Consider the following 22998-nt stretch of genomic DNA (forward strand, 5'->3'; position numbering starts at 1 on the left):
ATTGAATTACTTTAACTGTATAATCTGATTGAGTGTCGCAATGTGACATTAGTGGTTCCTCAGTTGGGTAACAGGTTAAAAGTAAAAGTGTGATGTCATTTAGTGCGAGCTGTCGTACCTACTCTCGCTGGAGGTCGGCGAGCGATCATTATCTTGTATCGATATCTCATCGCTAATCCCAGTGGGAGTTGTGTGGCAGTTATTTTTTAAATAATATAAATAGACAGCTTTGTATCAATTAGCTGGGATATAAGTAAGTGGCAAATACTCGTAAATGCGCTTAATGCAATCATAGCAATCTTAATGGCAAAATCTAAATAATATCAAAGGTGACTGACTGACTGACATAGTGATCTATCAACGCACAGCCCAAACCACTGGATGGATCGGGCTGAAAGGCATGAAGGTAGATGTTATGACGTAGGCATCCGCTAAAAAGGATTTTACGAAACTCCATCCCTAAGGGGGTAAAACGGGAAGTAGTAACGGGTAGTTGCAAATAAAACTGTACACCTAACTCTACATATCTCAAACTTTTCATCACTTCTATAGACTTATAAATAATTTATAATTACAGTCTTAAAAGTCAATGATGCAATGCACCTAAGTTTAAAAAAATTACCTATTTATCTCTACATAATTGATTCCGGATATTGATGGTTCAAAAATTACCCATTTATAAACTCCTACTTACTCTTACATAACAACATAGGCATTTCTAAATTCCTGAACATTCATCGTAATATAAAATCATGACAATAACAGTTTATGAATAAATTACGCATCACTGTCTCTAATAAAGGCACACGCAAAAAGATTCACAAATATGTAACATGTTACTCAATTATTACTAGTACGTCAGATCGTATCTATTTATCGCTGTGCGGATCGTTTAATCGACATCAATTAAATAATATTCCTTTGAAATTCTTTCACCAAGGTACCAACATGCAGTAGCCTTACTTTAAATGGCGTGGTAAGAAAGCTCTTGCGGCTAGATCAAATGATGAATTTTGATCTAAAAAGACGGAAAAGAGTGGGATGCATTGCTTTTTGTCTCTATCGTAACTGTTAGAGGTGTATGTTTTGATTGCTAATATACTTAGACCTAATATAAACATATTATGTGATGTAGGAGACACAAGACCCCCTCATAAAAACCCCGGAAATGGTTCGTTCAACTGCAGCAGAAATTGTTATTTTATTTTTCATCATGTATGCATGAGTAATTTATTTCCAGATTAACTTACATAATAGGCAGTATTGCACTTGCAGGCACTTAAAAGCTCATTGCACGCACAAGGACTGGCGTTATAAAGTAAACATTATTTTGTACAAGCTCATTTAATGCGGTTTCCACTTTCAATTGTCTCAAATACCGCGGAAATTGCCTATCACAGAGTAATAGCTGTAGAATTAACTCGAAAACACTTTTACTTTCAATTTTCTATGACTTATAACTTGGTGTTACATAAAAGTGGTGGAAATGGGTAAAGTATTAGTTGTAGTGCTACTGTGCGTGCGGACTGTTTTAATGTGGATACTTATTTAGCCTGAGGACCTGTATTAAATCTATTAATTTAAATATGTTTATTTAATGTAATCTGTATCTATGTGTGTGCTTACTTACTTGGAATGCAACCATAAATTACATGGATAATTCTACATTATAGAAAAACAGGTTCATACGAATTCTAAAAATTTACGAAATACTTTAGTATGATTTCTTCGTCCAGTAGGCCTAAGATGCGCGCCGTGATAAGCGGTTATCACGCCGTTTTATCGATTTTTCCCATACATTTTGACGTCGATAAAAGTTATCACGGCGCGCATCTTAGGCCTACTGGATATTGAAAATAATCATGTAAATCCTTCCGTGTAGACTACTTCGATAATAAAATTGCATAACTGAAATAATAACAACAGCATGTCAAGTCGGTCACTGAATGCGACTTACAAGTCATTTGTTAGTTTAACCTACTGCATGATTTACACAAGGTATAATTTTAGCACATTCGTTCAGTCACATAACATCTCGATCAATATCAGCATGTGATTATCTGCTGTCGCTGTATTATTGCAATGAGCGTTTGTATTCAGATAGTTTCATTTAAACTTTTTTGATCCACTTAGTGCAGATATTTACTCGTATGTGGGTCATTTCTAAACGTAAGAAATGTTTTGTTTATGGATTGTAAATGTTGTTATGTTATTCGGAGCGATAGCGCTTTGATGAGAGCTTTATGATATGAAAATTATGTAACGTTTAATTATAAAGTAAGAATTTATTGGTGGAGAATGTCTGAAAACAAAATGTAATGTAAAGAATTGTTATATATGCATACATGTATGTATACCTAGGTTAGTTAGTTGCGCGGCTGCGCCCGCGGTTTACTATGAATAAACGCCAGTGCGTTGACAGCCGTCTACAGTTTTACTCGTGCCCCTCTCGCCTCTCATACTTAACACTGGCGACGAGGATGGGATGGCGGAGAAACCGATTCTGGTGGCCGTCGGACGCCTCTATCCATGTTTACATAGGAGCCGCTTGGTGGGGACAACGATGCAGTTGCTATTTCATCCCTTTCCCGATTTTATGGAGATGGATACTAACTAGAAGTCGTCGACTTAATAAGGATCATAGGTACAGCGAAGCAGGTCGATTATTGATGTTTCATTGAGGCATGTTTTTTCATTTCGTTTTATTCAAAATAGAGCTCATATTTTTATCAGCAAAATAAAATGTTCAAACAATATGAGGTTATCCGTTCACCAAATCTAGTTATTCCTTTTGCAACTCAAGACGACGATTTAAAACTCACATCATCTTTATGCATTAATGTGCTTCTGATCGACAAATCTGCATTATGCAAACCGTTACTAAACTCATGAATAGAATTTCCTAATTCAATACTATTATAAGGCAATTTGCCTCATTACAATACACTTATTTGCGAATCAAAATATTAATTTCTTAAGGATCTTACCGGTAGCGATTTACCATGCGTGTAGCTATGGACGGATCTCAACGGGGTGCGAATATTAATTATCATTTCATTGAGATGATACCCTGTCCTTGACAACAAAATGATCAATCCATCAACGTTGTCGCAATAAATGTCGAAAATAGACCAGTGATCTTTAACATCTGGTCTAGTTTCAAAAACCACTAAACAAGGTTTTGATATCTTTAAATTGGATTTAGATGCTTATTCTTCTTTAATAGCATCTCTTGATTTATGATTATTCATACGAGTAGATCTAATTGAGTATTAATGTTTTACAGCCGAGACTTGATATGCAAATAAAAATAATTTTGTCAACCGCATCTGCGTTAAAATGTTGCGTAAAATAAGATAAAAATAAGGAACCTCTTTGTCAAAGTTTGTGATTTTATTAATTACTAGCGGCCGCCCGCGACTTCGTACGCGTGGATCCCGTTTTACCCCCTTAGGGGTGGAGTTTCGTAAAATCCTTTCTTATTAGATGCCTACGTCATAAAATCTACCTGCATGCCAAATTTCAGCCCAATCCGTCCAGTGGTTTGGGCTGTGCGTTGATAGATCACTATGTCAGTCAGTCAGTCAGTCACCTTTGAGTTATATATGTTACGGTCAAAGTGATAAATGTGAAAATTATGAATAATCGCCGGTTATTATGAATAATTACCGCATGATTTGGTAAATGTGATTAATATGAGGTCATTTATGTGTGTATAAAACTAAATAGGCGGCTTAGGGGTGGCCCAAGGGCCACCCCCGCCGCACCTTAACCTATTTTTCACTTTAAATCAAAACATTATGTTATGGGCATCATGGAAAAGTAATATTATGCAAGAAAAATTCCAAACTCATTATGCCAAATTATATTAATATATGATATCAAAACGTTCAAAAGTTTGGTTGTACACGAGCACGTACACAAGATGTTGTTCACTTTTATGAAATTTGTTACCTACTAAGGTTGAATTATTAAATAATCACTGTTAAATGTGATTAATTTATCACTTTTACCGCGATTGTCGGTAATTATTCATAATAACCGGTTATTATTAATAATTTTCAATTTATCACATTAACCGTAACATATATATTTAGATTGTAGTAATGTTAATTGACAAAAAGGTTTATAACCCAGAAACTAGTCAAAATTTTATTTGAACGTATCAGGTAATCTAGATTTAGACGTAAATAGATACTAATATCCATAATGCAATAATGGCTGAAGTGTGACGCGTCTGCACGCACTCGGCCAGTCCCAACTAGACTCAAACTAACTAGAGTATAAAATCTACATTCATGTGAAATAAATTTAATTACTCATACCAACTTATCGCTACAATTTACAACGGACAGACAATGTTTTACATAACTCTAGCATAGCGGAAGAACTTCCAGTGGGTTTAAAATAAGCTGCAATTCAAAATATAAAAATACTTAGCTTTTTTTTTGCTTACTTAAATATTTTATTTTTTTCTGGATGGTTGGTAAGATTTAAATGGGATTTGATTAGGTTACATTAAACTACCACATTTTTTATTTATTTTGAAAACGTAGGTATACTGGGAGATGCATAAAAATTGTTCAAAAGGGGACTTACATAATTACTAAGTATCTCATTAATGTACATTCGGTACCCTACGTAACTTCGTTTATTCATAGAGCATACAGCGTGATAGAAGTGATAGCGAACTACGACTTCTGATCCTATCTTCCATTATGACTCGAGTTTCCGTTCAGACATGGGAAGAATTTCGGTTTGAAGATTAACACAGTGTTAGTTGCATAATTATTATTGTATTTTATGTAATTTAGTGTTACGTGTCTCATAAGTGGGTTACAAGACTTTACCGTTGGGTTTTAATGTTTGCGGTTAGTAGGAGCGACAGTTAACTGGTCATTAGTGAAATAGATTTTAATGGACATTAACTCCTGACACTGTAACTGAGTTTAAGTGCTGCAAGCTGCACTTTAAAACTATGTAGGACTTTTATGTACCTACTCTACCGTTTTCTTGCAATTTCATCACCTCAATTTACTGAACTGAATATTATTATGGATAGGTAAATTTATAGAAACTAAGTCCTAAGAAAAGTACCATCCGAATGATAATAATAAAAATATAAGTACCTATTATGCAATAAAAGACTATCGAAATGGTTGGAAGAGGCCTTACGTCTGATAAACTAAGTAATCTGCAGAAATCAAGCAAGAGTCAAGCAGGTACCACGTTTATGTTTTTATATGTATACCTATTATAGTTTATCAAGTTGTTTAGAATTAAAATAATCCTGTATTTTGTTAGTCTTTTTATATTTTACTCTTAAAACCTTACCTATCATTCTAAGCGCCACCTAGCGATTACGGTTAGAACGTTCACAATTCTTGCGAGCGCTCGCCCCAGACTTGCTCGGAACCTTGGAGGTGTGAGCGCTACTTAAGTAAAAGTAACCTCGTTTCCGCTCACAGACACAGATGGCACTTTACATATTTCCCGAATATTATTAGGTTTTCGCATAGGTTTTTCGTTTATTGCTAAGCTTACTTATCAAAAAACTTATCAAAATTCCTTGATTTCGTCGCATTATGATCTTTCTAAATTCTTTGATCGTGCGGTCCACACAACGTATGACCGCAGTCTGTGAAGAAACACTATCTGTGGTCGCGTATGATCAGTGAGGGACCGAGGAAGAAGAATAATGATCCTTCTGTAGAATTAGGAAAGTCGTTAAGTTATGGCGTGAGCAAGGGAAATGGGGATTAATTTTGACATAATGTAAATGATCGGTTAAACTTTTTCCAGGAAGAACCTGAGCCTGCAGCCGGTGGACCGAGAGGAGGACGCGCACCTGTTCACGTACCGTGATGTCAACCGCACGCACGTGGCCGTGGTGCTGGCGCAGAGCGTGGACGCACTGGTGGACAGCGACACGCCGCAAAACGTCGTCAAGTTCCGCCTCGGCTGCGACTTCGACACCGGCGACGACCTGGTGAGTCATCATCGACGTTTTTCTTACCACGGGGCACTTCTTGGCTTGCTTCATCAGGAATCCTCAACCATAGAAGAACTGGCTACCTTACCTCTGTCGACAGTTATGGTGATAGACTTAGGTAAGACGACTCTGCGGGTCCGTGGCCGAGTCCCCCAGTATTCGACGCACCCGTGGTTGAAGCCCCCGATTTAAATAAATTTAATATCATATTTTTTTCGGCTTTTGCACTAAGTACAGTCAACGAAAACCATGCATGTTTGACGTTATTTAAAATGATGTATTTAATTTTTTGTTAAAAATACTTAAAACTTTTATAATTAAAACTTTTATTTGTAGTTAGTTAAATGTAGAGAGAGTAGAGTTATTTTAAATACTGATTGTTACAATTATTTTGATTAGGTAAAACGATTTACATGTTATTATAGGTAAATAAAACCTATGATAAAATATGATAGGTTAAAATAAAACCTATTATATTTTTAGGTATCATTATGGTAAAATAATATTAAACATTTATTTGTACGATCAGTATAAATATTTATTCGTTTATAAATATATTTGTGACTGACTGTACATTTGATTAAAAATTGTTTCTATCTGATCGGGGGCGTCGACCACGGGTGCGTCGAACACAGGGGGACTCGGCCACGGACCCGACTCTGCTCTGTTCTTAGCTGCGGCTACTGGGCATCGAACTAGGGAACTCTAGGGCTGAGACATTTGTTCCTGCCGCAAAGGCGCCTCAAATGAATAGTAGTTAATACTCCTTATTACTTTTACTTACGTTTAGTTTCGATTAAAACTTTTACGTTGATTTTCAGCGTGGATGGAGCGTAGCGGTCAATGTCTACCGCTCCCCGCAACCGTAATCAGTATCAAAGAATCTTAATTAAACACTAGCCGTTTCTCGCGCTAAGTACTTTTCCTACTGATTAAAACTTCAGCTGTTTATTTTTCAGAATTAGTATTTTTTAAATCCATCGACCATAGATGAAAAACCAAGATTATAAATATTTAACATTTTCTTTTACTCAATTTTTCACTTTCAGCAATTTTATCTTCAGTTTCATAAAATGGTAGAAAATTATTTTAAATTAAATAAGAAACCCTATTAATAAACCCTTAATGCGTGTTGACAAACTGATAGTAAAATGAATCCTTTGTCCAGAGTCGTAAAGCATTCGTACAACACTAGTAAATAAAACGAATGGGACTGAAAGACGATTTTACGTTTACTTTTACAACGGCTGTCGTAAAAATGAAAAGGCGTCATTTTAATGAAGTCAATGAACCGCGGTGCGTAAGGAACTCCGTGCACCAAGGATACACAAACATTACACACTTTTCAGTTTTGGCATACCTTCAAGTTCTTACAGTCATGTAACTGCGCCAAAATACTCAATTCAATAACTAGATTGTAAGTACGGCCGGCACGGTAGAGAAGAGTCTTGATACAATTATTAGCTCAAGAGTTCGTCAAACGAACTCTTTTGTTTTGATATATTGTCTTTTGATGCCAGCTTAACTTATCGCTCCTACTGAACCAATGTTCAGCTATCTGGCACCAGGGATGTGTTCTCGACACATCCAATACCCCCAGAAGTGTAAAAATAGGTATATTCACCTACCTACTTAAAGATTACCTACCTATAAACAGAAAAATCAAGGTAACATTACTGTTTTAAGTACTATCGTGGTTCATCTAGCACCTCTAACTCTATAACAGCAATCGTCTGTAGATATGTTGTTGTTTTCATGTGCCTGTCGCTATAATATTTGCATAATAATGTCTCCACGAACACACCATGAACGCAGTTTTATTTATTATTGGGTACGTAGCAAATTCAAATAAATCAAGTACGTATCAAGCACATATTTAAGTGTGTGTAAAAACAATAAGAAAATGTTTATTATTAAGGTCTTTGCGTCAGACCCTACACAGACAGGAAAACCCTTGCAAAAGGTTTAGGAAAACATTTCAGGTCTTAAAATAGTCATACTACGAGTATTTTTAGCAACTGAAAATTTAAAATAGAAGTAGTCTCCGGTATCAATTTGCATCAAAGGAAAACACAAGTTGCAGAAATAACTCTACCATTTCTGAATAAGAATGCTATGATGTCTATGATAATCTTTTCGAAGGTAGACAGGGTTTTCTTAGATAAACGAGTATTTAAGGAATATTTCAAAGTTACTATCAAAATGCCACCCACAAACAAGACATTAGCATTAGCAGAACTTTAAGTCTTTTAAATGTCAGTATTATTTACTAAGGGCAATATTTTTAAACTATTTTTTTCATAAAAGAATAGACTGAATAATGTACGTTCTATTTTTTTTTTGTGGAGGTTCCTAAAGTTTCAGTTTAACTCCATGTCTTTGTTATGGAGCTTGGCGTTTGATTCAATTCTCGTGTTTTTATGCCATGAGTTTTAGATAGAGTTAAATTGGATTATTTTCTTTGTACCATGCAACTGTTTCACAGAACGACACATCTATTAGCTGGTCACCTAACGATTGTTTTTCTCTACATTTCAGATCTCAGCGTACCTCTCAGTGACGGTGTACATCGAGGACGTCAACGACAACGTGCCTCAGTTCCTGGACACCCCCTACCGCATCACAGTCGATGAACTTACGCCTACAGGTTCGTATCGCTACTGTGCTGTGAAACGCGCTTACTAAAAAATGTATGAAAATAGGTTTTGAACGTTTCCTGCTAGGAACGCTGTACAATCCGTCATACATTTAGGCTGGTTTTAGAGTCAAGCTGACGCACGCTGACCGTCACAGCGCTGACAGCCAAAATGTATGCGTCAACGTATGATCAGCGTCACTCAGGAACGTTCCCTTCAATTAGGTCCCTTCAAACGAGCGGTCAGCGCGATTCTAAAATCCGCCTTAATGTCATGTGAGCGCGTTTGATGTAAAATCACACTAGGCCCTCTGTTTGCTAGTGATAAGGAAACGTCCTACAGTAGGGCCTTTAGTGCTGCCTGCGAAGTAAAAAGATTAAGAACAAAGCTGCTGTAACTTTTCGGCAGTCTGAAGTAACTTGCGCGGAGCCCTGTTAATAGAGCATGAGTAACTTGTAGTGGTCAAGGCAGACAGGACATAAGGAACGGTATATAGGTATCTATTGTTTCTAAAAGGTCACATCTAGAGTTATTGTGTATATTATTGTTATGATTGTGTATTGTGTTTTCGAGCTCGCGTAGGAAGAAAGTATACAATCATTTTTTGGTAAGTGACAATGATCCCGAACTTCAATAACGATTACGCCTCGTTATTTTATTTATTTGGACTTCCCAAAGGTTTCCGCAAAAATACGGGGTTTCTTCCCAATAATACGTAAGGCCAATCGGGTTCACGTTTCATAAAGTTATTCTCGGTTTGTTTGGATAACAGTATTAAATAACACCACGTAATTCTCGACAAAATTCTACGTAAGATTTCTGTTGAAGTTATTATTGTCTCGAAATCATTATTAATTTTACTAGGTACAAATTACCTAAAGATATTTAATTGTCTGTTATAACATTTTCAGTATGAGAATTATTAGGTGTAATTATTTATCTCGAGAGTTGTAGTGAAATTCAATTGAAATGGAATTTCAGGAAATATCAACATAATGGTCTGAATAGCGTAAATTGTACTTGGCCTGCCGAATATAGGTATTGATCACAATTTAAGTTCCAGTGTAGGCAATAAGTCATAAAAATAATAATAAATTATAATATTACTCTAATCCAGGACTAACAATCTACAAGGGCATCCGCGCCTTCGACCGCGACAAGCCAAATACACCCAACTCCGACATCCAGTACAGCATCACGTCCGGAGACCCTGAGGGCCACTTCGCCTTGGAGAGCTCCCACAAACCATCGCTAGTGCTGAGAAAGCCACTGGACTACGATGCTGGTGACAAGGAGTTCACGCTTGGTATCACGGCTTCAGTAAGTATTAATTTAAAAGGTGCTCTCCTTTACGAAATTAAATAAATTGAAGATAGTAAAAACTTAACTTTCGAAGAACTTAAAGTTCAATTTTAATTAACTGGAAATTCCACAGATTCATTACATTTCGGCGATGTTCGATAAAGTTGGAAACAATTACTCCATCTCGCTCAGTTAATCAACTAAACGGCAGTTTGGAATTTGTTTAATATTATTCATCTGGTTCGTTGACACGGTCACATTTTAGACCTGTAGCAATTAGTATCCAAACTTTAATTAAATCAAAGACGCAAGTTATGTAATCAAAAGTTGTACCTGCAAAATTAATGTGTTATGAAGTTACCTACATACTAATTTGACAAGCTATCAAGTTTGTATTTCACCTACCTAAACTATGATTGTCAATTATTTATTAAATTGTGTACAGTATCGGAAATATTCGCCAAGTATATGCTTCAAAATACATTTTATCATTATTTTATTTTATCTTTCCTTTTGTTTTTATTTTTCAGGACCGTGGTTCGCCGCCTCGAAGTTCGAACACAACCGTGCACATCATTGTGCAAGATAACGATGACCTGCCTCCAAAGTTCACTCAGGATGCGTACAAAACTCAAATACCCGAGTTTTATCCCATTTTGGTAATTATATTTTCCATTTTATATACTTCTACTTCAAAACATCATTATTAGGCTACAAAACGGTGTTTGAAAATGTTTTTATGTCTGAGGTATTAACCAGTACACGGCCTGCTAAAGGTGCTTGACTTATTTACGGCTATAATGTCTGAGTTGTCTCAGAAAAACTGAACATCCACTGATCATGTTTCCCCCTTACTGACAAGACGTTAAGAATCTACGAGTATTTACAGGTTTGCTACCAACCCCGCACCGGTGCGGTCTCGCATCTTAGTAGATTCATTAAAAAAAAACAGTATTTGGCGTCCCAGTTGATCATATTTTTTTGAAGTGGCAGCAAACCTGTTAAAGGGATTATTAAACGTTAATTCCAGGGCAAGCGTATCCACCAAGAGCTGCTATTTCCAGAGCCGATCCACGCGTACGATCAGGATCTAGGTGTGAACGCGCCACTCCGCTACGAGCTGATCTCTGGCAACGAGAGGAAGCTGTTCACACTGGACCAGCTCAACGGGACTATGTTCTTGGAGAAAGAGATCGATTTGGATATAGAAGTGGGGTTACCTGGTAAGAACTTGGAATCTGAATACATTTTTAGCCAGACTAAAAAATAAGATTCAGTAACCTTCGTGTCTGTAGAGGGAAACAATAATTCTAATACTTATTTATTTTTTATTTTAGGAAACACATTTGTGCTTCAAATTCAAGCAGCTCAAGTCGACAATCCTTTGAAGACAGCTCAAGCCCGAGTGGAAGTAGAAATAATAGACTTGAACGACAATTTACCTGAGTTTGAAGTTGATTTCTACAACATTAGCATCGTGGAAAACTTGCCAAATGGTAAGTTTAAACCCAAGGGTTAACGAGTAACTAGGTAAAAAGAGATTATGGTCAAAGTTATTATTCGATTTTTTATAAGAATGTTAAAAGCTTTCAAATGAAATACTTAGAATGGCCTAAAACCTTTGGAGTTCCTCAAATTTTAAAGTCACTATTCCTACCTAGAGGTAGATAGGTACTAATACTGGGTCTTTCACATTATTTTAGGATTTAGCGTTCTACAAGTCATGGCCTCTGATAGAGATCAAGGTGATAATGGAGAATTCACATATCAATTGAGCGATGCTGAAGGTGCATTTTCAATAGACCCTAGATCTGGATGGCTCACTGTTAGGAATCAGGTAAATAACTTATTAGAAACGTAAATACAGATGCATCGCGATGTCCAAAACTAATACATTTCCTTTTTTATTTTTACAGTCTGTTTTAGATAGAGAAAAACATTCATCTCTGAGAATGAAAGTATACGCCAAGGAAAAGAATCCAAGCGTTGTAGGTACTTTTTTAGACAAGCAACGCTTATCAAAATGGCGACGAAATCCTTCAACCTCCAGACCACCTTACAAAGATAAAACGACTTACGTGTTTCCTGATAAAATAAATACCAGGAATGAAAACATTGAGTACTTTGAAGATATCCATCAACTAATGTCATTTGTTACTGTTGAAGTAACTTTGCTAGACGCTAATGACAATAATCCTGTATTTGTTCCTAGTAATTTATACGAATTCGCAATAAAATCTAATTCTAAGCCGGGCACATTCATTGGGAAAGTTAAAGCAGTTGATCCAGATCTTGGAAGAAATGGAATAGTTTTATACGATTTGCAAAGGACAAGTAATTTAACAATAACTTCGCCATTTCAAGTAGATCCTCAGACAGGGGCTATCTCGGTAGCAGAGTCTCCAATAGTTGAGGGCAGACATGCTTTATTCATTGAGGCATCGGATCAACCCGCCAATCCAAGTGAAAGAAGATACTCGTTAGCTGTTATTACTATCGATGTCACTAGAGCTACCAAAGGTATTTATGGGTCAAGTTTTGTCAGTTAAATTATCTGATTGGCAATAAATAATAACATTTAATATATTATTATTTTGTGTTATATTACAATTGACAGGTAATAGACCGGACAGGCCTGATTTTGTCGGAGCTCCTTATGAGTTCTGGGTTGGCTCTAACGTTGGAATTGGAACAAGTGTGGGCCAAATAAGAATTAATGAAGCAATGAACAAAAATGATGTTTCTTACGACCTATTACATAGTTATGAAGAAGGAGGTAAGTTTTCGTTAGTAAAACAATGTAACATGTATCTACTACCACTTAAAAGTTGTTGAAATTTTATTGTAATTTTATTATTTTCCAGTACCATTCGCCGTTGAGGAAAAATCTGGAGTCATAACTGTAATAGATGAACTTTCGAATTTCAATCGACCTTTATATGATTTTGAAGCGGTAGCTTTACAAGAGAATGCAAACATATCAATATCCACTAACACTACGATTCATGTTGTTGACGTAAAAGACGAGAGAGGTGTTTTATTGAAGTAATATTTTTTTCCTAAATTTCTTAAACTTACAGCTTAGGATTCTCAATAACATTATTTACATTTGTAGGGGTGCGCATTCACCACTTGTGTTCCACGTCAAAGAAAATATTGCTGGCGCGACCATTGGACAAATATTTCATGTCAATATAAGCGCACTTCCAGTGAATAGTACAGGAAATATTCGATTTATCATCGCAAATCAACAAGATGTAACAGACGATATAGCCATTGGTAAGTATTACATTTATATGAATAGGTATTTCAAACGTATGTGGTCGTTACATGAATTGTTTTTTTAAATTTCTTTTCAGGTCAGGATGGCACGATTTTTGCCCAAAAACCTTTGGACCGAGAAAGACGAGACACGTATCGAATGACTGTTATTGCTGAATTCAACAAAGGAGTGATATCTGGCGCTGGTATCTATCAAGTTACGATACACGTTGATGATGATAACGATAATCCTCCAGTATTTGAGATGCCTGTTTATGAAGGATTTATCAAAGAAAATTCAAAGAGAGGAACAGAAGTAAAAACAAGTAATAAGATAAAAGCTACTGATGCAGATGAGGGCCTTAATGCGCAATTTATGTACACTCTATTTGGAGATGGGCATGAATTATTTAGTGTCGATGAAAAAACTGGAATTGTGACCTTCATCGGAAATAAATTAGACCGGGAAGAAAAAAGCATGTACCTCTTGAAAATTGCAGCCAGAGATAAAGGAGGGCTCAATTCAGAGGCTAAATTAACAATTACGATAGTAGATGAGAATGACAATGAGCCAGTATTTAATCAAATCATAATACCACTGGGAGAAAATGTAGAGTTATTAGAAGCAGATGATAAACACAAAGTGAAAATTTATCGTGAAAAGAAAAACGATCTAACGGGCATAATAACAAATACAGAATTAAAACCAAAAAATAAATTTGCTTTTAATGTCAGCGAGTTGGGTCCATTATTTTTGGTGCCAGAAAATGTAGCTATCGGTTCAACAATTTTGAAATTGAACGCCATTGATATGGATAGTGGTACTAATGGTCAAGTGAGATATGAATTTGTTTCGGAAGTTTTTATACCTCCACATGCATTAACTCCTCATATGATGCAAATCAAAAGATACTTTGTTATTAACGAAAGACACGGTCATATTATTGTAGCACGATCTTTGCCTCCTGAATCGGAATTTAGACTTAATCTGTTGGCTATAGACGGAGGAGAATTGAATGACAAGCTTTCAGTCAGAGTCTTTGTCAAAGATGTTAATGATCACTATCCTATGTTCAAAAAATCATGGTACACATTTAATGTGGAGGAAGCTCAATATTCAAGAAGAGTTCTAGGAAAAGTAGATGCTACTGATGCTGACTTCGGCCAAAATGCGAATCTGACATATTTTATTCAACCTTCAAGTAAAGAACTTCCATTTGAAATTTCACCTCTTACTGGGGTTTTTAGTGTTAATGGCGAGCTTGATAGAGAAAAAGAAGACAAATACATTTTAACAGTTGTAGCAAGAGACAATGGTCAGGACAAAAAGTCTTCATCAGTTAGCGTCGAAATACAAGTATTAGATGTAAATGATAATGCACCTAAATTTTTCGGCTACGATGACATTCTGCAATGGAAACATCCAGAGGCAGGTGAACTTTCAAATCACAATTTTGAATCAGTTTTAATGATACCAGTTTACAAAGCGGTACTGCCAGAAAATGCACCGATCGGTACTGTAGTTACTAAAGTATACGCCAATGATTCCGATTTTATTGGCAATGGAAATGGTCTTATTCTTTATAGTTTGCCACAGAAGAAGAATCAACTTAATCTTTTTGCCATTGACTCAAAAGAAGGAATCATAACAACAACAGGAAGATTAGATTATGAAACACAATCAATGCACAATGTGACGGTAGTTGCTTCGGATTTAGGGTCACCTAGTTTAAGTTCAACAGCGATGTTATTGTTGACTGTCACTGACGTGCCCGACGAAATTGAAGTTTCAGACAAGCCAGTATTTATTTCACGTTATTATGAACTGGAAATAGAAGAAAACGTTCAAACTCCTATCGAATTAGTAACACTAAATCTTACAGAACATTATGAGACCTTCAAAATGAAATATTTTATTTTAAATGAAAACGACACGGATATAAAAAGAACATTCATAATTGATCCAAAGAATGGTACTTTGTATATGATAAAAAGCCCAGATAGGGAAACAAGAGACGTATACGAAGTCATAGTGCGAGCTGAAAGACAGAAAATTAGTAGAGAATTGCCTCATATGATATATCCAGTACCTGACGATGTTCTTGAAGGAATGACGAAATTTGATGTTAAAGTAATAGTAAGAATAAGGGATGTGAATGATAATGCGCCTAAATTCATAAACGGTGGCCGACCGCTGGTAACGGCGATAACAACTACTGCACCGTTTGGCTATCAAGTTATTCAGTTACAGGTAAGTGTTTTTGTGATGAAGTCCAATTTTGTGTTTATGTAGATTCTAGACAATTAAAGGTTTTGATGAGTTTCTTTTAATATTGTGTTCTTGCTCTATTAACAGGCAACCGATGCAGACTCAGGGATAAACGCTGACATCCGCTACCAGATTATCAACGAACAAGCCCCTCGTTTCGCCATTGACCACGTGACCGGTCGCGTGAGAGTGGTGGGTTCTCTAATAAGAGATTCCGGTAGAGTCTTCGGGTTCGACGTCAAAGCCACTGACAAACGCGGGGCTGATGACGGGAAGTCAGCAATCGCCAATGTTTTTGTGTACGTTTTGGATGAAAACAAACAACTGGTATTAGTAGTTGCTGCGAAACCAATGGAGGTTGAAAAGGAAATATCGAATATTACGCGGTACCTGACCAAAATGACCGGTTTTGACATTAGAGTGAGAAGGCTGGAAGCTAACACAAAGGCTTCGATGGATGGATATGCGTAAGTCCTTTAGTACTGCTAAAGTAGAAATTTATCGAATAAAATATTTACTTTCTACTTTTCTATAGAGTTGAAATAGCGTTCCGAATACGAGAACCAGGCCTGGCTCACTCCGCGCGGTACATCCGATAATCACCTACAGCGAAGCGCCCCGCCGGCGGGTATTATATCAGTCGAGTGTCTCGCGCGCGCCCGTCGAGACTTGATGTTTTGCCTTTAATAAATAATTTCTTTTGAATACAATTTATGATGTTTTAAGAATTTTATCGTTAAAATATTAACTATTACCTTTCCGTGTAGGTAAATGAAACGGAAGAGTAACATCGATACACTAAATTACGACAAGCTAGTTCTTTTACCATAATGCATAGGTACCCCAACACTATTCAGTAAAAAATAAATTGTTGCCAAAGTACAGCGAGTAACATTAGATTAGATTAAGTTTGTGCAAAGCCAAATACAAATATGATTTTCGGGTGATGCATCTCGTTCTAGGATGTAGCCGTTTCGTGTTTGCGTAGTAAGTAGGTAGGTAGGTATGATGTCATTCTTTCTTCTGTGATAGTAGGTATGTTTAATTTATTTGTCTTATGTTAAAATAGGTATGAATGAAGACATTGTATTAAAATAAGTACTTTTTTATCCTAAGTAGGTATATTTAAAATGTTATTTTTACAAAGGTAAATTAACACTAATACTTACCTACATACGTACCTGATTACAAATACCTAAGTAGATTAATTCTATTTTTTCACTAGACAGCATAGCAACCCTAGCAGCGTAAGAAGAGTTCAGAGGCACGCGATAGAAAGAGACAAAACTTGTAGGTGAATAAAATTGTAGGTACGTAGTGCTGTGCGAGCTGAATTCCACTGTATCGCGTCGTAGCAAGACTCGCATTTATTTAAATCGTCTTGCGGAGTAATCCTTCTGTACCTGTACTATTACTTATTCTGTGCGAGAACGTAATGTGATATCTAATCAATAGAATTGTAGATAAATTACCCAGCTGTTGTTTATTTTACAACTTTTGTATTTAGCTAACGTGCATTGAATAAAAACTGTAAATAAGTTAATTTTAACACGTGCTTTCTCATAAGGATAAATAAACGATCTCAATTTTTTGCGATCTCAGTCCTTAAAACTATGCCTTTTAAAATAATGTTAAGTATACAAGAACGCGAATGTTTCGGTTAATCCCAAGTTTTCAGCGTCTTTTTTAGTGTTAAGGGTAATTTTTCCCTAATTGTCAATTAAGGGCCGAGGTCGAGGAACTGAGCAGATTAAAAGTATTGAGTAAACTTTAAATGAAAACAATCACTTTCTTTTACGTCCATTAGAAAACGGTTCAAATTGTTTTGTTTGACAACATAATAAACCGTTGCGGAACTCATTTAAAAGGGAAGGTTTAATATTTTGTGGAAAGAAAAAGTATATTTGATTGTTATTGATTAATAAATTATTGTTTCATAAAAACATTTCGTTATTTTGCAGGACTGATATTTACTTGTACGCTGTGGACCCCATGTCAAACGCCATTATTGACATGGAAGTTCTTCAAAAGTAAGTAGCGTCACGTCGTTGTATTTTAAATATGTAGGTATCATTGTAACTGACAAACTCCGACCAGAAAAACTACAATGATAGTAAATTTTTTCTCTACTTTAAAACTCTTTAGGCCTAAAGGTCACTTAGGCAAGAGCTCGCATTCTTTTATACAGACTGTAACTAATGTACTAACGTCATGTATAAACACCGATATTGTTAAGATACTGTAACAACAATGTTACAGTTATATTATGATGGAAATAAAAGAATATGAATACAAAGTAATGTAAATCAATCGTACATGACTGTATTGTTTTCCTAACCATAACTGTTATGAGTAATATTTTTTCTAATGTCATACAAGTTGCTGGTTTATTTTTTCTATCTCTATAGTTTTCATTATGAAAATAGTAATGAAATAGAGCATAAAAACTGTACAGCTGAAGGCATACTATTAAGCTAAGACTGCGGCATCTTATACAGTACAGTAATTTGCGATATTTACATAAAAAGTGCAGTCTGATCAGATATCGACTGTGTTTGAGAGCAATGTCTATGTTGGCACATAGTTCGAAGAACTGATGACCGTTGGGGCAGAAAAGTTCCCACTCTGTTGATTATCTAGTGAAGGTCGCGACAATCACATGGATGCGGGCAGCGCATGACTAGTCGTTGTGGAAATACTTGGGGGAGGCCTTTGTCCAACAGTAGACAGAATGATAGGCCCCCACTAGTTGCACCGACGATCTGGTGAGGTCGCGGGAGGTGCCTAAATGCTGGCGGCGCAGGTCCGGTCGTTATGGTAATCCTTGGGGGAGGCCTTTGTCCAGCAGTGACATTCGGCTGAAACGAAGTTGGGATGATGTATGTTGACATCCTCAGATCGCTGCTGAAGCGCGAGGTGGACCTCCGTCACGAGCTGGCCGGCTTCCGAGTGCTGGAGGTGGGCGACACGGCCATGGTTTCCGCGCGAAGCGGCCGCCTGCTTAGCACCATGGAGATCAGCGTGGTCGCGCTCGGCTGCATCGTGTTTGTTGGCGCCTGCACGACAGCCGTCTGCGTGCTGTGCGTCAGGAAGACTAGGAGGTGAGGATGGGTTCACTAGCTTCTGCTTCTATCGCGAGGGTTGCTCTATTGGTTGACCACTAGAGCTATGCCGCTCATGACTGTCTTTCTAGGGTCTTCTTTCATGTTCGTTTGATTTTACATTCGCGGGATAAATTACAGAACGGAGCACGCTTTCCGTAATCCATATTTTGCTGCAGACTAAATACAAGAGTGGCACAGCTCTTGTGGTCAAGTTAAAAGGACACTACTTAGTAGCTGATTAAAGAATGACAATATTAAGAGTAGGCTATCTGGAATTTGATTAGAAATATTCAGATACATCGTAAAATACTTCTAGCCAATATCAATCGTTTCTGCGAGAAACATTATAGGTAACTACCTATTTAAGCATGACTAAATATTCTTTCCTCGCTTAGTTAGTCTAATACTAAAAACGGTGACTCAACGTCTGCTACATAAAAATCGTTGATGTTTTTACTAATGTCATTCAATTCTTGCCTCCAGTTGTGAGAATGAATTTATACATGATATCAAGTTACTTACAAGTCTAACTCATAAAATCAACATTTTGAACATCAATAAGACGCTCCAATGAGCAAAAATTAACTCTTTCGAACTATTAATGTTTTCGTTTCTCCATTACCCTTCAACGCTTAACTTTAAATTGAAAACAATAAAGATTCAAAACAGACTCGAGTAGCATTTTCGCAGACGAAGACTTTCCACTTTTAAAACAGTTAGAAGCTGTTTTACATCGATGCGCCGAGATAGGGAACAGCGACTACATAACTATTGCCGAGACGATTCCGAAAGTTAACGAAAAACTTCGCCTGCTGTAGAATAGTTTACAAATCCGTCAGAATATACCTATTCATGAAGAGTTCACTTTCAAACTTTTGAATAAAACATTTCCTGAGGTACTAGACACAGCACTGTTTTTAAATTATGGCTTATTTTAAAGTAGGGTATTTAAATTTTAATTCTAGCTTTTTAGCACCTTGAGGTAAGCAAAGATTTATTTTCTATTGCCTTTCAGAGATCACCGCCACCACAAACGCAAACATGTGACTCACTATATCGTTTGAGGACTTAATTAAAGCACGCTTTAAAATGTGATATAGTTCTTCTTGTTTGTCTTGGAAATACATCATGTAGTTTTAAATATAAATAACCTATTTAGTTTAATTAATTTATGAGTACTGGTAATAATAAATTCTGGAAGAATTGAGAGTATTATTATTGTTTCCATATCTATCTTTTCTTCTTTTGTAAATTCTGTAAAAACTTCTCAGTATTTGGAATAACTTTGTCTAACATTTCAATCTTTGCCCTAACAGAAAACATCACAAACCATATTCCCAGCAACGTCTTAATGCTTTCTCCACTGAGCACCTTACTAAATACGGCGGTCTTTTCCCGTCGGGTGGCAACCAGTGCCAGGAGTTGAATCAGTCCTATAGCGAGGGCGACTCGTACATAGACGTGATCAACCACAACGCGGCCAAGAAGATATGTCCGCACGGGAACACGGTGGAGGAGTTCGGGAAGGCGCACCAGAAGTGCGTCAAGGGCCAGTTCGGGGACCACACGTCGGAGTTCAACCAGAAGCACGAGCGGATGTGCATCAAGTTCAACCAGCGACCTTTGCAAAAGAGGTGAGACTGTTGGAAAATCTAAATTAAATTATCAATTTAACTGCATACTATTCTTAGCTTATGACGAGAGAACTAACAAATCAATGTCAGGAAAAGGATTTTTATTTAAAGTTAATGGAGGTTCCGGGTATTACCCGATTTAAAGTGCGCATAATTGAAATTAAATTTTCTTATTTAATTAGCTTTTTATTTATATTTACTGACTTTAAAAATAACCTTACTTATCACCCTGCCCCTATCCTTTTAATTTATAGCTCATGTTTTGCTTTAACCTTCATCATACTAACCTAATTACGCATACAATATTAAACCATACCTATTAACACTAGCCTACCTTTAATCTCACCTATAATAATGCAAAATATGTATAAATACACCAACATAATGAATACGAATAACAACCAAAAAAATACATCCTTTTTTTACGTTACATCGTAGAAAAAAATATACTTTTGAAGAAAAAAAAAGTAGAGTCAGAATTTAATGTTTCCTTTATAACTATCAGAGTGAAACTTTTCTAAGATACCTACTGATAAGCTCTGATAAGTTAAAGAAATGGAGCATTTAGTCTCTGATAGATGATTGATCAAAAATATCCTGAAGACACACTAACCGAAACTCTGAAACATGACACACAGTAAGCATGAGCATTCCGGTAGGAAGGGGCAGGACACGTCGATAACGTCCGTGAATTCCAGCGGCCAGGACTCCGGCATCGCCGAGGCGCGCTGCCCCTGCGGCCAGTCCAGCGTCCACACCTCCGAGGAGAGCAGCGGGTACTTGCTTTTGTTTTGAGCCTCAAGGCTTCTCCAAACAGAACGCGTACTTAGCGCGTGCTAAAGCGTTAGCCTGACGTAGCCTATAGCGTCAAATTGTGTTGTTAGAATGTGGATAGTTTCATGTCAAACACAGCGCTGGCACTAGCAATACGCAAAGCTCTGTGGCAGCGTTAGGATGGTGTGACGCTGGGTTCTACATTCTACCAATATAATTCAGCGTCAAAGCTCGACGTTAGGCTAGCGCTCTACGCCGCGTAAGTACCTACGCGTTCTGTTTGGCGAAGTCTTTATTTGTATTCACTAAGCGGACAAATTAAATATTCCATGTCTGGAGAAGTGCGGTGATGTCGTGAGCAGCTGCCAGACATCTTGTTACGTGAGCATTTTCATAAAAGTTCAAGCCAAGGACGTGTCAGCACTCATGAATGAACTTACTACGAGTTACAATCAGAGATCTCTGAACCGTGTCGGTTATTATTTAAAAAGCGTAAACGTAACATTTGTGCTTTAGCAATGAGAAACTAATATATCGCGCTTCATTGACGGCTTTTAATCATCGTTTCAGAAAATTATGCGCGTTCAATAACATTAACTGCATAATTTTCGTGTGCCTTGTCTTACTAAGACTCATTTTCCAGTTGCAGCTACGAGGACTCTCTGAAGTCCAACCACAACCAAGAAGGGCGCAAGGCGTACCACAGGGAGGAGCCGACGTTCCACCGCCGCGCGTCCTTCGGGCACCAGCCGCTCGACCCGCGGCACCTCCACCACCGGCGGCAGTCCTTCTCCGAGAACATGCAGCGCCACTTCCCGCCCCACGAGAGGATATCCACTGGCGGGATAACCAGGCAGATATCCACGCCCAATGTGTCCAACATTGGCCAGCCATACTTCGTCACCAACAAGAAGAGTTTGCGACGAAACGAGGTCTTGACCGAACCGATGATCGACTACGATCACAGCGAAGGTGAGGATGTCTTTGACACGAGGATAGATAGGAGGCCGAGTAAGAGCCACAAGAGAGGGAAGTTTATGGAGATAGGAGGGCAAGCGGCCGTGTTTGTGGCGACTCCCGCGGCGGCTGAAATCATGAGGAGGCAGGGAAGTGAGAGACTAATGTTTGCCCGACCTTTGTAGTGCTCGACTTAGTGAAAATTAAGACTTTGAAAAATGAAGTTTAGCCAAACTGACTTTCACGTTGTGTTGACAATAACATTCTAGCAAAATGTTAATTGAACAAAACTTATTTTTGTACAATCGTATCTAGGTAGGTAATTTACCTAGGTTACTTTACAGTTTATCGCTATTATTATAAAATGTGATAAACATTATTTTTCAAAACGACCAGTTTTAAAATTGGTTACCAAATTGTAACTTAATTTTAGTTTACTAGTAATAATTTGTGAATAGCTAATATGTACACATTGTAAATAGGACTGTAGATATTCTTAAAAATTAGGGTAAAAATCGTTTTCGCTTTACCGAAATTTGGTCCACACGTGTCCAAAGAAAATGTTAAATACTCATTGTAAGTGTGCCATTTGGTCGTCTTCAAAACAAACGGAAGACTTATTAATACTTATTTACCACCTCTACAATAATTACTGCGTGATGCGTATTTATGTAATGTAAATTGTATTTTTGTAAATAATTTTTAGATAATACAGAATTAAATGTATTATTTGCCATGCGTTTGTTTTTGTTAAAACCAAATACTTACATAACTAAATTAAGTTTAAATTAGATAAATTATAAAAAGCTAAAAGGTAGTATAGTAAAAGCTGTATGGTGAGAATATAGCTTTTACAATTTCATAAGATGCCACCACATGCAAGAAGAACTTGCATTAAATATTACTCAGAAACTACATTGAACAAGCATATGAGAGACCCCATTAATTTGTTTAAAATAAGTATTTACAAGTATGTTTATATTATTTAGATTTAATGTCTTATTTATCCAAAACAAGGAGCATTAAGAAACGAAACACGTTACAGACCGTTTGACTGCGTTAAAATGAG

At 36.9% G+C, this 22998-nt stretch overlaps 1 protein-coding gene across 2 annotated transcripts in view; it reads left to right on the top strand.

Annotated features, from left to right (window-relative positions):
- LOC135076743 (cadherin-89D) overlaps positions 1-22665 on the top strand; it is a 43839-nt gene extending 21174 nt beyond the window's left edge. The window contains exons 4-21 of one of the 2 annotated variants that reach the window (XM_063971163.1): positions 5803-5989; positions 8531-8639; positions 9746-9948; positions 10461-10589; positions 10961-11153; positions 11268-11426; positions 11634-11767; positions 11847-12450; positions 12548-12706; positions 12795-12975; positions 13046-13209; positions 13290-15442; positions 15548-15927; positions 17422-17490; positions 18358-18561; positions 19881-20198; positions 20858-20974; positions 21616-22665. In XM_063971163.1, coding sequence (XP_063827233.1) covers positions 5803-5989; positions 8531-8639; positions 9746-9948; positions 10461-10589; positions 10961-11153; positions 11268-11426; positions 11634-11767; positions 11847-12450; positions 12548-12706; positions 12795-12975; positions 13046-13209; positions 13290-15442; positions 15548-15927; positions 17422-17490; positions 18358-18561; positions 19881-20198; positions 20858-20974; positions 21616-22114 — 5962 coding nt within the window. In that variant the 3' untranslated portion in view covers positions 22115-22665. The other variant, XM_063971164.1, reaches the window with a different exon arrangement.
- The last annotated feature ends 333 nt before the right edge of the window (positions 22666-22998 follow it).

Source organism: Ostrinia nubilalis, chromosome 12 (assembly GCF_963855985.1).
Source record: "Ostrinia nubilalis chromosome 12, ilOstNubi1.1, whole genome shotgun sequence".
Lineage (NCBI taxonomy): Eukaryota > Metazoa > Arthropoda > Insecta > Lepidoptera > Crambidae > Ostrinia > Ostrinia nubilalis.